This window comes from Eubalaena glacialis, chromosome 3 (assembly GCF_028564815.1).
Source record: "Eubalaena glacialis isolate mEubGla1 chromosome 3, mEubGla1.1.hap2.+ XY, whole genome shotgun sequence".
In the NCBI taxonomy this organism is placed as follows: Eukaryota; Metazoa; Chordata; class Mammalia; order Artiodactyla; family Balaenidae; genus Eubalaena; species Eubalaena glacialis.
Genome location: NC_083718.1, coordinates 93,398,618 through 93,413,790, shown reverse-complemented (window position 1 = coordinate 93,413,790; position 15,173 = coordinate 93,398,618). Strand labels below are relative to the sequence as shown.

At 33.0% G+C, this 15,173-nt stretch overlaps 1 protein-coding gene across 2 annotated transcripts in view; it reads left to right on the top strand.

Moving 5' to 3' along the window:
* SYCP1 (synaptonemal complex protein 1) overlaps positions 1–15,173 on the top strand; it is a 164,667-nt gene that overhangs the window by 130,563 nt on the left and 18,931 nt on the right. Inside the window, exons 23-27 of one of the 2 annotated variants that reach the window (XM_061186136.1) lie at positions 3,387–3,503; positions 3,929–4,039; positions 5,184–5,276; positions 5,801–5,875; positions 15,082–15,141. In XM_061186136.1, coding sequence (XP_061042119.1) covers positions 3,387–3,503; positions 3,929–4,039; positions 5,184–5,276; positions 5,801–5,875; positions 15,082–15,141 — 456 coding nt within the window. The remainder of the gene's footprint in view (positions 1–3,386; positions 3,504–3,928; positions 4,040–5,183; positions 5,277–5,800; positions 5,876–15,081; positions 15,142–15,173) is intronic. The other variant, XM_061186137.1, reaches the window with a different exon arrangement.

The window sequence follows — 15,173 nt, the reverse complement described above, 5'->3', positions numbered from 1 at the left end:
TTTGGTTTTAGCTATTACATGTAGATCTTTAATCTATTTTGAGTTATTTTTGTAATGTGATATGAGGTAAGAGTCCAACTTCATTCTTTTCCATGTGCTTATTATTTGTCTTAACAACATTTGTTAGAAACTGTTCTTTCTCCATTGAATTGTCTTGTCATTCTAAGTTGATGATAGTTGTATGGCTTTATTTCTGGACTTCCTATTCTATTCCATTGATCCATATGTTTACCTTATGTCAGTACCATGCTGTTTTGATTACTGTAGCTTTGTAGTGAGTTTTAAAATTGGGGATTATGTGTCCTTCAACATTGTTCTTTTTCAAGATTGTTTTGGCTATCCAGGGTCCCTGGGAATTCCTTGTAAACTTTAGGATCAATTTGTTCCGACAAAAGGCAGTTGGAATTTGGGTAGAGATTGCAATGAATCTTTTCACTCTATTGATAATATTCAAGAGGACACTATCAAAGGATGAAAGGACTCTATCAAGGGAGTGAAAAGACAAACCACAGAATTGGAAAAAATATTTGCAAATCATTATTTAGTAATGATCTAATATCCAGAATATGTAAAGAATACTTACAATTCAGCAACAAAAGCCAGTCACTGAAGAACAAATACCGCATGATACCTAAAATAGTCAAACACATAGAAGCAGAAATTAGAAAAGTAAATACCAGGGACTAGGGGAGAGGGGGAAATGGGGAGTTGTTCTTCAATTTGTGTAGGTTTCAGTTATGCAAGATAAAGTAGTTCTAGAGATCTGCTGTACTACATAGTGCCTGTAGTCAACAATTCTGTATTGTTTACTTAAAGCAATCTACAGTTTCAATGCAATCCCTATCAAATTACCAATGGCGTTTTTCACAGAAATAGAACAAAAATTTTTACAATTTGTATGGAAACAAAGGACCCTGAATAGCCAAAGCAATCTTGAGAAAGAAAAATGGAGCTGGAGGAATCAGACTCCCTGACTTCAGACTGTACTACAAAACTACAGTAATCAAGACAGTATGGTACTGGCACAAAAACAGTAATATAGATAAATGGAACAGGATAGAAAGCCCAGAGATAAACCCACACACCTGTGGTCAACTAATCTATGAAAAAGGAGGCAAGAATATACAATGGAGAAAAGACAGCCTCTTCAATAAGTGGTGCTGGGAAAACGGGACAGCTACATGTAAAACAATGAAATTAGAACACTCCCTAACACCATACACAAAAAATAACTCAAAATGGATTAAAGACCTAAATGTAAGGCCAGACACTTTAAAACTCTTAGAGGAAAACATAGGCAGAACACTCTTTGACATAAATCACAGCAAGATCTTTTTGGACGCACCTTCTAGAATAATGAAAATTAAAACAAAAATAAACAAATGGGACCTAGTTAAACTTAAAAGCTTTTGCGCAGCAAAGGGAACCATAAACAAGACAAAAAGACAACCCTCAGAATGGGAGAAAATATTTGCAAATGAAGCAACTGACAAGGGATTAATCTCCAAAATATACAAATAGCTCATGCAGCTCACTATCCAGACAAACAACCCAATCAAAAGTGGGCAGAAGACCTAAATAGGCTTTTCTCCAAAGAAAACATACAGATGGCCAAGAGGCACATGAAAAGCTGCTCAACATCACTAATTATTAGAGAAATGCAAATCAAAACTACCATGAGGTATCACCTCACACTGGTCAGAATGTCCATCATAAAAAAATCTACAAAAAATAAATGCTGAAGAGGGTGTGGAGAAAAGGGAACCCTTTTACACCGTTGGTTGGAATGTAAATTGATACAGCCACTATGGAGAACAGTATAGAGGTTCCTTAAAAAACTAAAAATAGAACTACTATATGACCCAGCAATCCCACTACTGGGCATATACCCAGAGAAAACCATAATTCCAAAAGATGCATGCACCCTAGTGTGCATTGCAGCACTATTTACAATAGCCAGGTCGTGGAAGCAACCTAAGTGTCCATCAACAGAGGAATGGATAAAGAAGATGTGGTACAATGGAATATTACTCAGCCATAAAAAGAAATGAAGTTGTGCCATTCACAGAGGTGTAGATGGACCTAGAAACTGTCATACAGAGTGAAGTAAGTTAGAAAGAGAAAAACGAATGTCGTATATTAACGCTTGTATGTGGAATTTAGAAAAATGGTGCAAATGAACCTATTTGCAAAGCAGAAATAGAGACACAGTTGTAGAGGACAAATGTATGGACACTAAGAGAAGGGTGGGGTGGAATGGGAGATTGGGACTGACGTATGTACACTACTAGGTATGAAGCAGTTGGCTGGTGAGTACCTAATGTATAGCACAGGGGAGAAAAAAAAGAAGGTACAATCTGTTTGCAGGACATATATTAAGTTAGCCTTAAAAATACATTCCAGTATACATTACGTGCAGACAAGTACTGTTTGATTCCACTTATACGAGGTACCTAGAATAGTCAAATTCATAGAGTCAGAAAGTACATTGGTAGATGCCAGGGGCTGGGGGGTAGAGGGGGTGGGGAGGGAGAATGGGGAGTTAATGTTTAAAGGGGGCAGAGTTTCAGTTTAGGAAGGTGAAATATTCGGGAGGTGGATGATGGTGAGAGTTGCACAACAATGTGAATGTACTTAATGCCATTGAACCGTACAGTTAAATATGGTTAAAATAGTATGTTTTATATCATGTGACTTTTACCACATAAAAAAACATTTAAAAAATGTATCAGGGTTAGGAGGATAGGAAGAACTAGGCATCAGTTAAAAAGAACCTGAACACTATCTATTAGAAGGAATAAATATGCACAAAATTAAAAAAAAATTTGTTAAGAGAGTAGTCTCATGTAAGTGTTCCTATGACAAAAAAAACGGGACAGAAGGAAACTTTTGAAGGTGATGGATATGTCTATTACCTTGATTTTGGCGATGATTTCATGGGTGTATGCATTTGTCCAATCTCATCACACTGTATACATTAAACATGTGTAGTTTTTTTGCATATGTTATACCTCAATAAAGCTTTTTTTTTTAATGGTTTTTCTTTGAATCGCATGTGTGTTCTGTCCAAATGGAATAGTTACTTACTGTAATAAAACAGCAAACTGAGACTAAATAAATATTGTTGAAAAATTCATTAAAAATAAAAATATGGCTGCTTTTAAAATATTACTTGTCAAGACTAAATATGTATTTTAGGCAAAAAGATAGATATTGTGAAAAATAAAGCACATCTCACCATATGAAAACTGTAAGTAAAACGATCCAACTATAATATCTATGAATAAATCATCTTTTTAGAGTCACAAAACCACAAAATGAATACAGAATATTTTCAAGTAATCCAAACAATTTATTAATGTTCATGCTGTTTTCTTTATTCAAAGGTCAGTAAATTAGAGTTAGAACTAGAAGGTGCCAAACAAAAATTTAAAGAAAAGACTGACAGCTATCAGAAAGAAATTGAGGACAAAAAGCTATTAGAAGAAAATCTTTTGGGACAGGTAGGAAAAACTAAATATGTTTGAGAAGTTGTTATACTAAAACCCTATATTTGTATGTTTGCATTTTAAGAGAAAAGTAATAATTCTTACTTTTAACATTATGATTCTTTAGAAGATTTAATAAATTTATACTAAGGATAATTAGTTTTTTTAATAGAAGCTAAAAGTATCATTGTTATTCTAAGTATTTGAGTTTTGGGTAGTATATAATCATTTTGAAAAGATTAAATGATCTTTACAGTGTTATACTGTCATCTCACTTGGTAGAAGACCCTAACTAAAATAAACCAAAACAATAATTTATTTTCTACTTGGCTTTCCTAATTTCCTGGTGTTTGATTTCTGCATTTTAACTTAAATTTAACATTTAAGTTAAATTTGTTTTTTGTGCATTAATTTTAAAAAACTTTAAATTTATTTGATAGGTTGAGAAAGCAAAAGTAATAGCCGATGAAGCAGTAAAATTACAGAAAGAAATTGATATACGATGTCAACATAAAATAGCTGAAATGGTAGCACTTATGGAAAAACATAAGGTAATTTTTTTCCTGTTGTGTAATGAAAATTATTAATTGGAGCCATATTTATGCATAAAAATGGTAAAATATAGCATTCTGATTTGTCAGTGAAAATTATTGTCTATGCAACAATGACTAATTATAGCTGGAATACTCTTGATCTCTCATTTCTCCAAGTTCAAGTCTTAGCCACATGAAGCTGAGCCTGGGTGTCACTTCCTTGAGGAAGTCTCTCCTTATTGTCTTGATGGATAGGCGTAATCACTCTTTTCCTCAATTTTCATAGTAGTCTCTTATAGACTTTTCCACCTTGTATTTATTTAAATACATACCCAGGATATGTATTTAAATAAATATAACTGTATAAATATAATATTTTTATTCTCTACCTGTGTCTAACACATACTAGGCTAAACAATAATAAATAGATGAAAGACAATGTTTGTTGTGTTTGTGAATGTGCTCTATTTTTTATTGTTGTTTGAAAGTAATCATTCTCTTAGGGAATTAAGCCCTATACTCTTCAAGATTTGGAGAGGAAGTGGGCTATACCTACCAATTAATCTTTATAAGTTGTTGCTAGGATATTATTATGAAGTAACCAATGAGGATTTTAAAAAATATTTTAAGTAATATTGTGAACTCATAGATTTAAGCATATTTGGTATGTCTTAATCCAGTACAGTTTTGATCCTTGTTGACACTTAAATTGTCCCAACTTTGGCCAGTGGGAGCCTCTTCGAACTGGTTGGCAGGTCCCTTTGATTTGACCCTAATAATCTGTGACAGCTTTCTTGCTTTCTGTTATGACAAAATGTTCAAGACTCATTTTGTATTCCCTGCACAAGATCTGGAATCAGCCGTTTTTCGAAGAGGTCCTATGTTTCTAGCCTTTTTATAAATTATGAAATTCAGTGTCTCTAATTTAAAAAATTATTTCTTGCTCTTGGGTTATTTCCAAGACAGTTATCTATGTTTCATTGCTTTTATTGTTAGAATTTAAAAATGTAGTTGAAACAATTTAAAAATAGCTCAAATATGTATTACTGAATTCATAAACATCATTTTTTATAAATATTAAATGCATAAGGATACCAGTCATATTAAAACGTAATCTTTTGGGCTTCTAATATACCTAAAATGGTTTCTCTTTTTAATATAGCACCAATATGATAAAATTGTTGAAGAAAGAGACTCAGAATTAGGACTTTATAAGAGCAAAGAACAAGAACAGTCATCAGTGAAAGCATCTTTGGTGAGAACAAATAGCAGTAGAAGCCAATTTTCATGTCAGCATGGCTGGTAGTAAAGAATAATAAATAAAACCATAATTTTGAACTATAGAATCAAATAATCATAAATATGAAAGGGATGTTATAGATCTTATAGGTAGGTGGTTTTCTAATCTTTTTTTGAAATGGTAAAATGAACTCTGTTTTTCAAATGAAAAGTTATAAACTCCAGTTACGAATAAGTTTTGAGCTCTGATTGAGGTTGGGAAAGGAGGAGTGAGATAGATTGGGAGAGAATGAGAAGGAGAGGTATACATAGTGTTAAACATTTCTTTTGAGCAAACTATACAAAATTTGTCTAAATGAAATCTTCAGTTATATTCAACTAGGAGCCTTCATATCAGTAGGCTTTTAAAAAGTGTATATATTTCATGAGTGAATTTATTTCTGTATAAAGCTAAATTTTTTTTGAAACACTAGTTTGCATTTTTATTGTCTTAAGAAATATATGGATGCACTTATAAGCTTCATATTCCTTTTTCTTTAGGAGACTGAACTATCCAATCTCAAAAATGAACTTCGGTCTGCTAAGAAACAACTTGAAATAGAAAGAGAAGAAAAAGTAGGTTTTGTGGCATTATAGATAAAGTAACTAATTTTAAGTTTTAGGTGTAACTTAAGTTTTTATAAACATGTCATATTAGAAAATAATAGGATAAATTTGAGTAAGGATTAAAAATATAATTTTCCCCATTAGCTTTTTTTTCAGAAGTATTTAGCATATTCCCTTGTTTAAATATTAAAGACGTATAAATATAAGTATACTTTAAGAGTAGGAGCGCTTTCAGATATAAATATTTGAGAAATATTATTTCATATATTATAAAGTGCTTATGTATTTGGATGTGTTTTTTAGCTATTGATCATGTTTCAGAAAAAAAATAATGCCTTATATTTGTATAGTGTTTTGGAATTTACAAAGTGAATTGACTCACACTTTAAAATGACAAATACTTTTTTTTTCTTTCTATATGACAGCTCACTGTGCTGAGTATCCTACTTATATATAATTTAATCCTTATAACAGTTCTATAAACAATACTTATTATTATTTCCATTTTTATAGAGGTTAGCTTATTTATTCAGGATCACATAATAAAAAAAATAGAATGGCTTAGAATTCAAATCTAGGTTTATTTTGCATGATTCCAAATCCTGCTCCCTAATCACTCTGCAACATGCCTAGGTAACATACAATTTCAATTTCAGACCTCTGTGCATTTGTTCACTTTGTTTCCTGCATTTAATTCCTTTCTTCCTTTCTCCACCTATGGAAAACTTCACATATCTTTTGTCTTGCAAAGGTGAGCTGACTGTATATAAGTATTCTCATAGTATTTTGCTCTTATATTAAAATAGTTATGTCACTCTGTGCCCCATTATATTTCAAGTTCCTCAAGGGCTGGGGTTATGTCTATTTGTCTTTCCTTTATTTGAGCATAGTGCTTTGAAAATTTTCTGTTTTTGACAAATGTTTGTCAAAGAAATGACTAAGTGGCTTTCACTTCACCTGCGATTGTAGCATACATATTTACCTTTATCCTACTGTTTTAGTAAAAGAGGAATAATACCTCCTTGTATTAAACCACTCCTAATGTTCTTTCTTCCAGGTTCTTTTTCCAATTTTATTGAGATATAATTGACAGCACTGTATAAGTTTAAGTTGTACAGCATGATTTGACTTACATACATTGTAAAATGATAACCACAATAAGTTTAGTTAACATCCATCATCTCATATAGATTAAGAAAAAGAAAGACAAAGAAAAAAAAGGTTTTTTCCTTGTGATGAGAACTCTTAGGATTTACTCTCTTAACAACTTTCAAATGTACCATACAGTAGTGTTAATGATAGTCATCATGTTATACATTACATCCCTAGTACTTGTCTTATAACTGGATGTTTGTGCCTTTTGACCACCTTCATCCAGTTCCCCATCTCCCCAAACCCTGCATCTCGTAACCATAAATCTAATCCCCTTCTCTGTGAATTTAGTTATGTTTTGTTTTTTAAGATTCCACATATAAGTGATATCATATAGTATTTATCTTTCTCTGTCTATTTCAGTTAGCATAATGCTCTCAAGGTCTATCCATGTTGTTACAAATGAAAGGATTTCCTTCTTTTTACGCCTGAATAATACTCCATTGTATATATATACTGCACTTTCTCTATCCATTCTTCGTCTATGGACACTCAGGTGGTTTCCATGTCTTGGATGTTGTGAATAATGCTACATGGGAGTACAGATATCTCTTCAACATAGTAATTTCATTTCCTTTGGATGTAGTCTCAGAAGTAGAATTGCTGACTTGTATGGTAGTTCTATTTTTAATTTTTTGAAGAATCTTTATACTGTTTTCTGTAGGGGCTGAACCAATTTACATTCCCAGCTGTAGTGCACAAGGGTTCTATTTTCTCTGCATCCATGCCAGCATTTATCTCTTGTTTTATTTGATAATAGCCATTCCAACAAGCATGAGGTAATATATCTCGTAGTACTTTTGATTTGCAGTTCCCTGATGATTAGTAATGTTGAATACCTTTTCATTTACTTGTTGGCCATTTATATATCTTCTTTGGAAAAATGTCTACTCAGGTCCTTTGCCAATTTTTAAATTGGATTGTTTGGCTTTTTGCTATTGAATTGTATGAGTTCTTTATATGTTTTTGACATTAACTCTTTATCACATATATGGTTTGCAAATATTTGGCAGTGTTTTGCATAGTTGGGGAAGCTAGGTGCTTACTTTCATGGTCTCACTTTTCCCCATGGGAAAAATTGCTGACTGACAGGTTCTCTCTGGGAACTGTGCTGTATTTTCTTGGGAGAGGGGGTGATGTGGGTAAAATGAAACCATTCTTCTTATCTTCTTCAGTGTGTTCAATCTGGGATTTTTTTTTTTTTTTTTTTTTTGCTCTAATAGTATGCTGGAAGTTCTCTTTTGGACTCCAGAACTTCCACAGAGGTATTCTCATCTATGGATGATTGTCAAAATCTGTGTTCTTGATGGGGAGGATGGTAAAAACGCCTATTCTGCCATTTTGCTGAAATCACTCTCCCCTTTTTCCTAAAGTAAGCATTTAGTACTATAAATTTCTCTCTCAGTACTGCTTTGGCTGTGTCCCGTATGTTTTGATATGTTGTGTTTTTGTGTTCATTCAGTTCTTATAATTTTATTTTTCTTTGAGACTTCTTCTTTGACCCATTGATTATTTAGAAGTTTGTTTTCAAATTTTCATGTGTTCAAAGATTTTCCTGTTGTCTCTCTGTTACTGATTTCTAGTTTGATTCCATTATGGTCAGAGAATACAATCTTTATGATTTCTGTATTTGTCTGTGGGATACTATAACAAAAATACCATAGATTGAATGGCTTAAACAACAAATATTATTTCTCACAGTTCTGGAGGTTGTAAGTCTGAGATCAGAGTGCCAGCGTGGTAAAGTTCTGGTCAGGGCCCATTTCCTGGCTTGAAGACAGTTACTTTCTTGCTATGTCCTCACATGGCTGAAAGAGAACGCTGGTTTCTTCAACTCTTTATAAGGGTACCAGTCCCATCGTGAGGGCTTCACCTCTATGACCTCATCCAAACCCAATTACTTCTCAAAGGCCCCACCTCCAAACACCATTCCACACTGGGTGTTAAGGCCTTGATATATGAATTTTGGGGGGATACAAACATTTAGTCCATAGCAGTTTCATTCTTTTAAATTTGTTGAGGTTTGCTTTATGGCCCAGAATATGGTCTGTCTTGGTGAATGATCTATAGGTGCTTGAAACAAATGTATGTTATGCTGTTGTTGGTGGAGTATACTATAAATGTCAATTAAACCTAATTAGTTGGTTGTGTTGTTCAGGTTTTATACATTTTTGCTGACTTTCTGCCTAGTGATTCTATCAGTAGCTGAAAGAGGGGTGTTAAAGTCCCCAACTTTGTCTGTTTCCCTGCTCAGCTCTGAAAGTTTTTTAAAACAGTTTCACTGACATATAGTTTATGTACTATATAATCATCCATTTAAAGTGTACAATTCAGTGGTTTTTAAATACATTGACAGTTACTGACAGTTGTGCAACCATCACTGCTACGTAGTTTTAGAATATACGTATCAACCCCCCAGCAGCAATTATACCTGCCCCTTTGCTCCCATCAACAAATTCACTAGCTCTAGTCAATCAATGATCTACTTTCTGTTTCTATAAGATTTACCTCTTCTGGATATTTCACTTAAATGAAATCATATACTATATGGTCTTGTTTCACTGAGCATAATGTCTTCAAGGTCCAACCATGTCCTAGCATATATCAGTACTTCATTCCTTTTTATTGCTGAATAATATTTTGTTATATGGGTATACTGTTTTATTTATCCATTTATCAATTGATAGGAATTTGGGTTTCCATTTTGACTATTATGAATAATGCTGTTAAGAATATTTGTGTACAAGTTTTGTGAGGATATATGTTTTCATTTCTCTTGATTATATATGTAGGAGTAGAATTGCTGGGTAATATGGTGTCTCTATGTTTTATATTTTAAGATACTGCCCAATTGTTCTCTAAACCAACTGTACCATTTTGGATTCCCACTAGCAGTGCATGAAGGTCTCAATTTTTCCACAACCTCACCAATACTTGTTGTTGTCTTTTTTTGATATAATCATCCAGGTGGGTGTGGCATGGTATATCATTGTTGTTTTGATTTGTATTTCTTTAATGCCTAATGATGTTGATCATCTTTTCACATGCTATTGGCCATTTGTGTATCGTTTTTGGAGAAATATCTATTCAGATACTTGCCTATTTTAAAATTAGGTTACTTATTTTTTTAGTATTGAGTTTTAAGAGTTCTTTATATATTCTAGATACAAGTCCCTTATCTGATATAAGATTTTTAAACATTTTCTCCCATTCTTTGAATTGTCTTTTCAGTTTCTTGATGGCATCATTTGTAGCACAAAGTCTTTAATTTTGATGAAATTCAATTTCAGTTCTTGGGAGAAATCCTACTTTGTCATGACATATAATCTTCTTTGTATTCTGCTAGATTTGGTTTGCTAGTATTTTGTTGAGGAATTTTTGCACCTAGATTCATAACAAAGATTGGTCTGTAGTTTTTTTGTGATGATTTTTTCCTTAGGCTTCACATCTTTTAACCAACTCAGGCTGAAGCCCTGGAGCCTATGTGTCTATCCAACAGGATAAGCTATGGTTATTCATTTTTGCCATTTTTCCAATCTCTCTTCCAAGCTGTATTTCCTCACTAACCAAATTTTATGAGGGAAAAGATAAGAATATCATGATTTGGTATACCTCACTTACAAGGTGATGAGAGGTGGACCCAGGGATTAGGACAAAATTCACGTGGTTTTTCAATGAATCTCATATTTTTTATGTTTTCTGCTCCTTCAGGGGAATCTTTTCTTCTTTTTTACATTTTGTGTTTTGACTTTATTTCTAATATGTTCTATTTATTGGCAAGGATAATTAATTCTATACGGGTATGGTTGTTATGCTTTTTTGTCCAGACTAGAGAGACCAAAATGATAAGATTTAGTCATTTTTCATGCATTTCCTAGGCTTCTTTTTCCTGGACTGCCTGCTTATCCCCTCAGATCTCTTCTTACAAATTCAGGTATATTAGTGACAATTCTTCTCATTATTATATGTGTTCACTTTCACCAATACCATGTAAGTAGTGATTAGATTAGGAGACACATTGAGTCAAATCAGCACAGCTGTACTCTGTATCTTTCATGCTGAACCTTCACTAGAATCAGAGATTATGGCCTGATATGGTATGTTTCTGTTGTTGAATTCATTTTTGCCAGTTCTTGACTACTTATCTTTCCTCCCTCCCTTTATACTTTTTTGTTAGTGTAGGGAGAGGAAGATTTTATAATCTGCCTTCACTCTTCCACCTTTACCAAACAGTTTGATCTACTGTATCAGTTTTTTTTGACATCTACTTTAACTTTGTTATATATTTTTTCTGTTTGATCAATCATGAGCTGAAAGAAGGAGTTAAGGTTTTATTACTGTTATATTTCTCTTCTTTGTGAGTTCTCAGCCAATTTTGCTTTACATGTTTTGATGAATACTATTCATTGTGTAAAAGTTTATACTAATTAATTGCTCCTTGGAAACTGTATCTTTCATCTTTGTCCTTTTTGCTTTGAAGCCAGCTTTGCCTGATATTTATGTTGTGATCCTAACTTTCTTTTTGGACTTGTTTGTCTTATATGTTTTTGTCCATTTCTTATTAACCCTGATGGAGTCTAATCTGAGAGTCTCTTTTTATTTAGTAGCTTATTTTTCCCGATAGTATTTATTGATATGATACGTATTTTTAAATTATTCTTGCATTTCTGGAATGAACTCCATTTGGTCATGAAGTATTTTTAATGTGATGCTGGATTCTGTTTGCTAATATTTTTACTTAGTACCTTCATATTGATATTCATAAGATAGAATGGTTGTAGTTTTATTATTTTTAATCATGGTAAAAATATGTATCATTAAATTTACCATCCATCTTAACACTTTTTAAGTGTATACAGTTTAATAGTTTTAAGCATATACATATTGTTGTACAGTAGATCTCTAGAACTTTTTAATCTTGCAAAACTGAAAGTCTAAATCCATTAAACACTAATTCCCCTTCCAACCACCTTTTTTCTGTTTCTATGATTTTAACTACCTTAGATACTTCATATGAGTAGAACCATGCAGTATTTGTCTTTCTGTAACTGGATTATTTCAATTAGCATAATGTCTTCAAGGTTCATCCATTTGTAGCATGTGACAGAATTTCCTTTTTTTTTTTTTTTTAAGGCTGCCTAATATTCCATTGCATGTATATACCACATGGATGAATATCCATTCATCTGTGATGGACATTTGGGTTGCTTCCACCTCTTGGCTATTGTGATTAATGTTGTAATTAATGAACATGGGTGTGCAAATGTCTCTTGGAGATCCTGCTCTGAATTCTTTTGGATATATACCCAAAAGTGGGATTCCTGGATCATATGGTAATTCTATTATTAATTTTTGAGGAACCACCATACAGTCTTCTGTAGCAACTGTACCATTTTACATTTCCGCCAATAGTGTGCAAGGGTTCTGATTTCTCTGCATCCTTGCCAACACTTATTTTCTATTATTTTGATATTGGTCATCCTCCTAAGGAGTGTGAGTGATAGCTCATTGTAGTTTTGATTTGCATTTCTCTTATAATTAGTGATGTTGGGCATCTTTTCATACACTTGTTGGCCATTTGTATATCCTCTTTGGAGAATCATCTATTCACGTCCTTTGCCCATTTTAAAATTATTTGGTTTTTTTTTTGGTTGAGTTGTGTGAGTTCCTTACATATTCTGGATATTAACCCTTATCAATATGATATATATTTTAATCATGCTTTTGTCATTTTATTTTACATTACATATTAATATTTATTTTATTGTCTTTTTCTCTAAATTGTATGTGTGTGTATTTTTGGTTGATTTGGGAGGTGTGTATAGTTTTTTAAATTATTTTACTCGTTACCTTTATATTTTTAAACAATTTATCTAACACTTTCTCCTACTGCCTATTCTTTTGCATATACAATTTTTATGTTTTATTATTTTACATTATCAGGATTAATAAAAACACATATTCTATTCTGTAATCACAATTCCATTATTTAAGTTGAGCTCATGTTTTGTATGAAACTTTTTCTTAGTTTTCAATTTTGATCCTAGTCAATATGCCAGTCCCGATTTTGACCTATTTTACATACCAGTTGGTATGAAGAAATTGTTACCGAATGACAGTCTTAGCTTCCACTTAAAATAGGTTGGCTTTGTGAGACTGTACTAAATCACCTTTCCTATATCTTTCATCTCTTGATGGTGCCTTAATCTCTGCCTAGTGAGGTGTGGTATTTTGTATATTTGTTTACATTCTTGATATGGAAGGAGAGTTTTAAAGTCTTCCAATTGGTCCTTCCAAATATAAAAATCTCTCACTCTGTAGTCAGAACCAATATGGGGATTTTGCCACTTATTGAGTTTATCTATTCAGCTGTATACTCAGGATCTAAAGAAATGACCACAGGATAGGTTTATGGTTCCATGGGCTCACCATGAGGTGGACTTGGATTAAGTGCTATTTATCACCTGACCCCAGTATACCTGCGCTCAAACTAGTGAAAAAATAATAACATTATGGGTTACAAGAATTGGTGTTAGCTAATAGTCAATGCCCAATTACCCATAAGTCTTAGTATTTCTCTCAGTGCACATGGTAGTAGGAAGGATTCAGTATGAATTTGTGATATTATCGCAGAATCCTTCCACAATAGTACCAGGCTTTTGTTTAATTTAGAGGGTTCTAGGTTTGTAAATTTATTCAGGTCTGAAGTTTGGGCACAGGGCTATCATATTCTAGTCCTGTGCCTCAAGTCAATCCTCTCTTTACCAGACCGTATTACAGGCATCTTTTAGTTACTCAGATTAAATAGGTACCTTAGTGGACTGCCCATCACTTTTGTCTTAGGGAACTCATGATTAATTAGACACTACCAAAGATATACCTTTGTATATGAGCTAATTCACACCTTGGAAACCCATGTTGTATTAGAACAGACTGTACTAAGATCTCCAGAGTAGCAAAAGTCAGAGTTGTAGAGAAAGTGCAGTTTTGGGAGGTGCTTTCTCCCTTCCGTCCTCTAGAAGCCAAGATATGTATTCTGAGAATCAGTGTAATTTAGCTAGTTTAGAGGGTATACTTTATCCTAGAAGACAGCATTTCATCCCCATAGAGTAGACCCCAGTTGTGATAACTGAAGATTAACTATTGGTAGTTGATAGGATACATAATAAGAGCAGTGACTACTGTTACATCAGCTTATTGCCAGCTTCTTTCATGGTGAAGTGTGTTCTCTGGTTAGGAGCAGCACTTTGGGAGAGATACCATGGTGTACACAGACATTCAGTGAGTGCAGGTATTGGCATAGGCATCATGGGCAGGCAAGGCGAGTTTGCCTAAAGTTGTGCTTATTGAAACTTTTTCTTCTCTGAGACCTTTAAGGCTCCTTGGAGCTGTAACCATTCTGTTTTCCAGATGACTGTCATATTAAAGGCATTGCACATATTCTTTTCTCTAGGCCAGGGTTAATTTTTCTTTTCTTCCCACTGAATACACATGCCCTAATCTCCAGCAAAATGTATTATTTCCTGGAGTACTAGAGAAATGATGTATTATTTTGTAAGTATTTTGTACTTTTTTTGTACTTTCTTTTTCTCTCTCATACCTGTTTATCTCAAGTTGAAAATTGATTATTCAGTGTCCAACTGAATTGCTTTTCTCCATACACAGAGAAAAAGGGAATTCTGCCTCTAAAGGCTCACAATATTTTGGATCTCTTTGCAGCTCTTTACAGTTAGTTACTTGTATATACCCTTACTTTATAAGCTGATCCATCCACTTCATTTTACAAATGAGAAAGCTGAGATTCAGCATTTTAAAGGACTTAACGAGTCCACAGATAACTGCTGGAGACAGATCAGAATTTTTTAAAAAGATAATCAACATCAAATAACATACCTTTGTAGAAAGGAACTAATTTGTTTTTCTTTTTTCTTTTCATTATTTTATAAGATTTAGAAGGCAGTATTCTTTGTTAATACTTCTTAGGAAAGATTTGATAATAGGAACATTAATTTTTTATAATAGTAATGACTACATTATATGTACTTGATATTCTTTTTTAATAGGCAAACCTCAAAAGAGAAGCAAAAGAAAACACAGTTACTCTCAAAGAAAAAAAAGACAAGGTAAGAGTTTTATATAACTCTCATAGATTTCT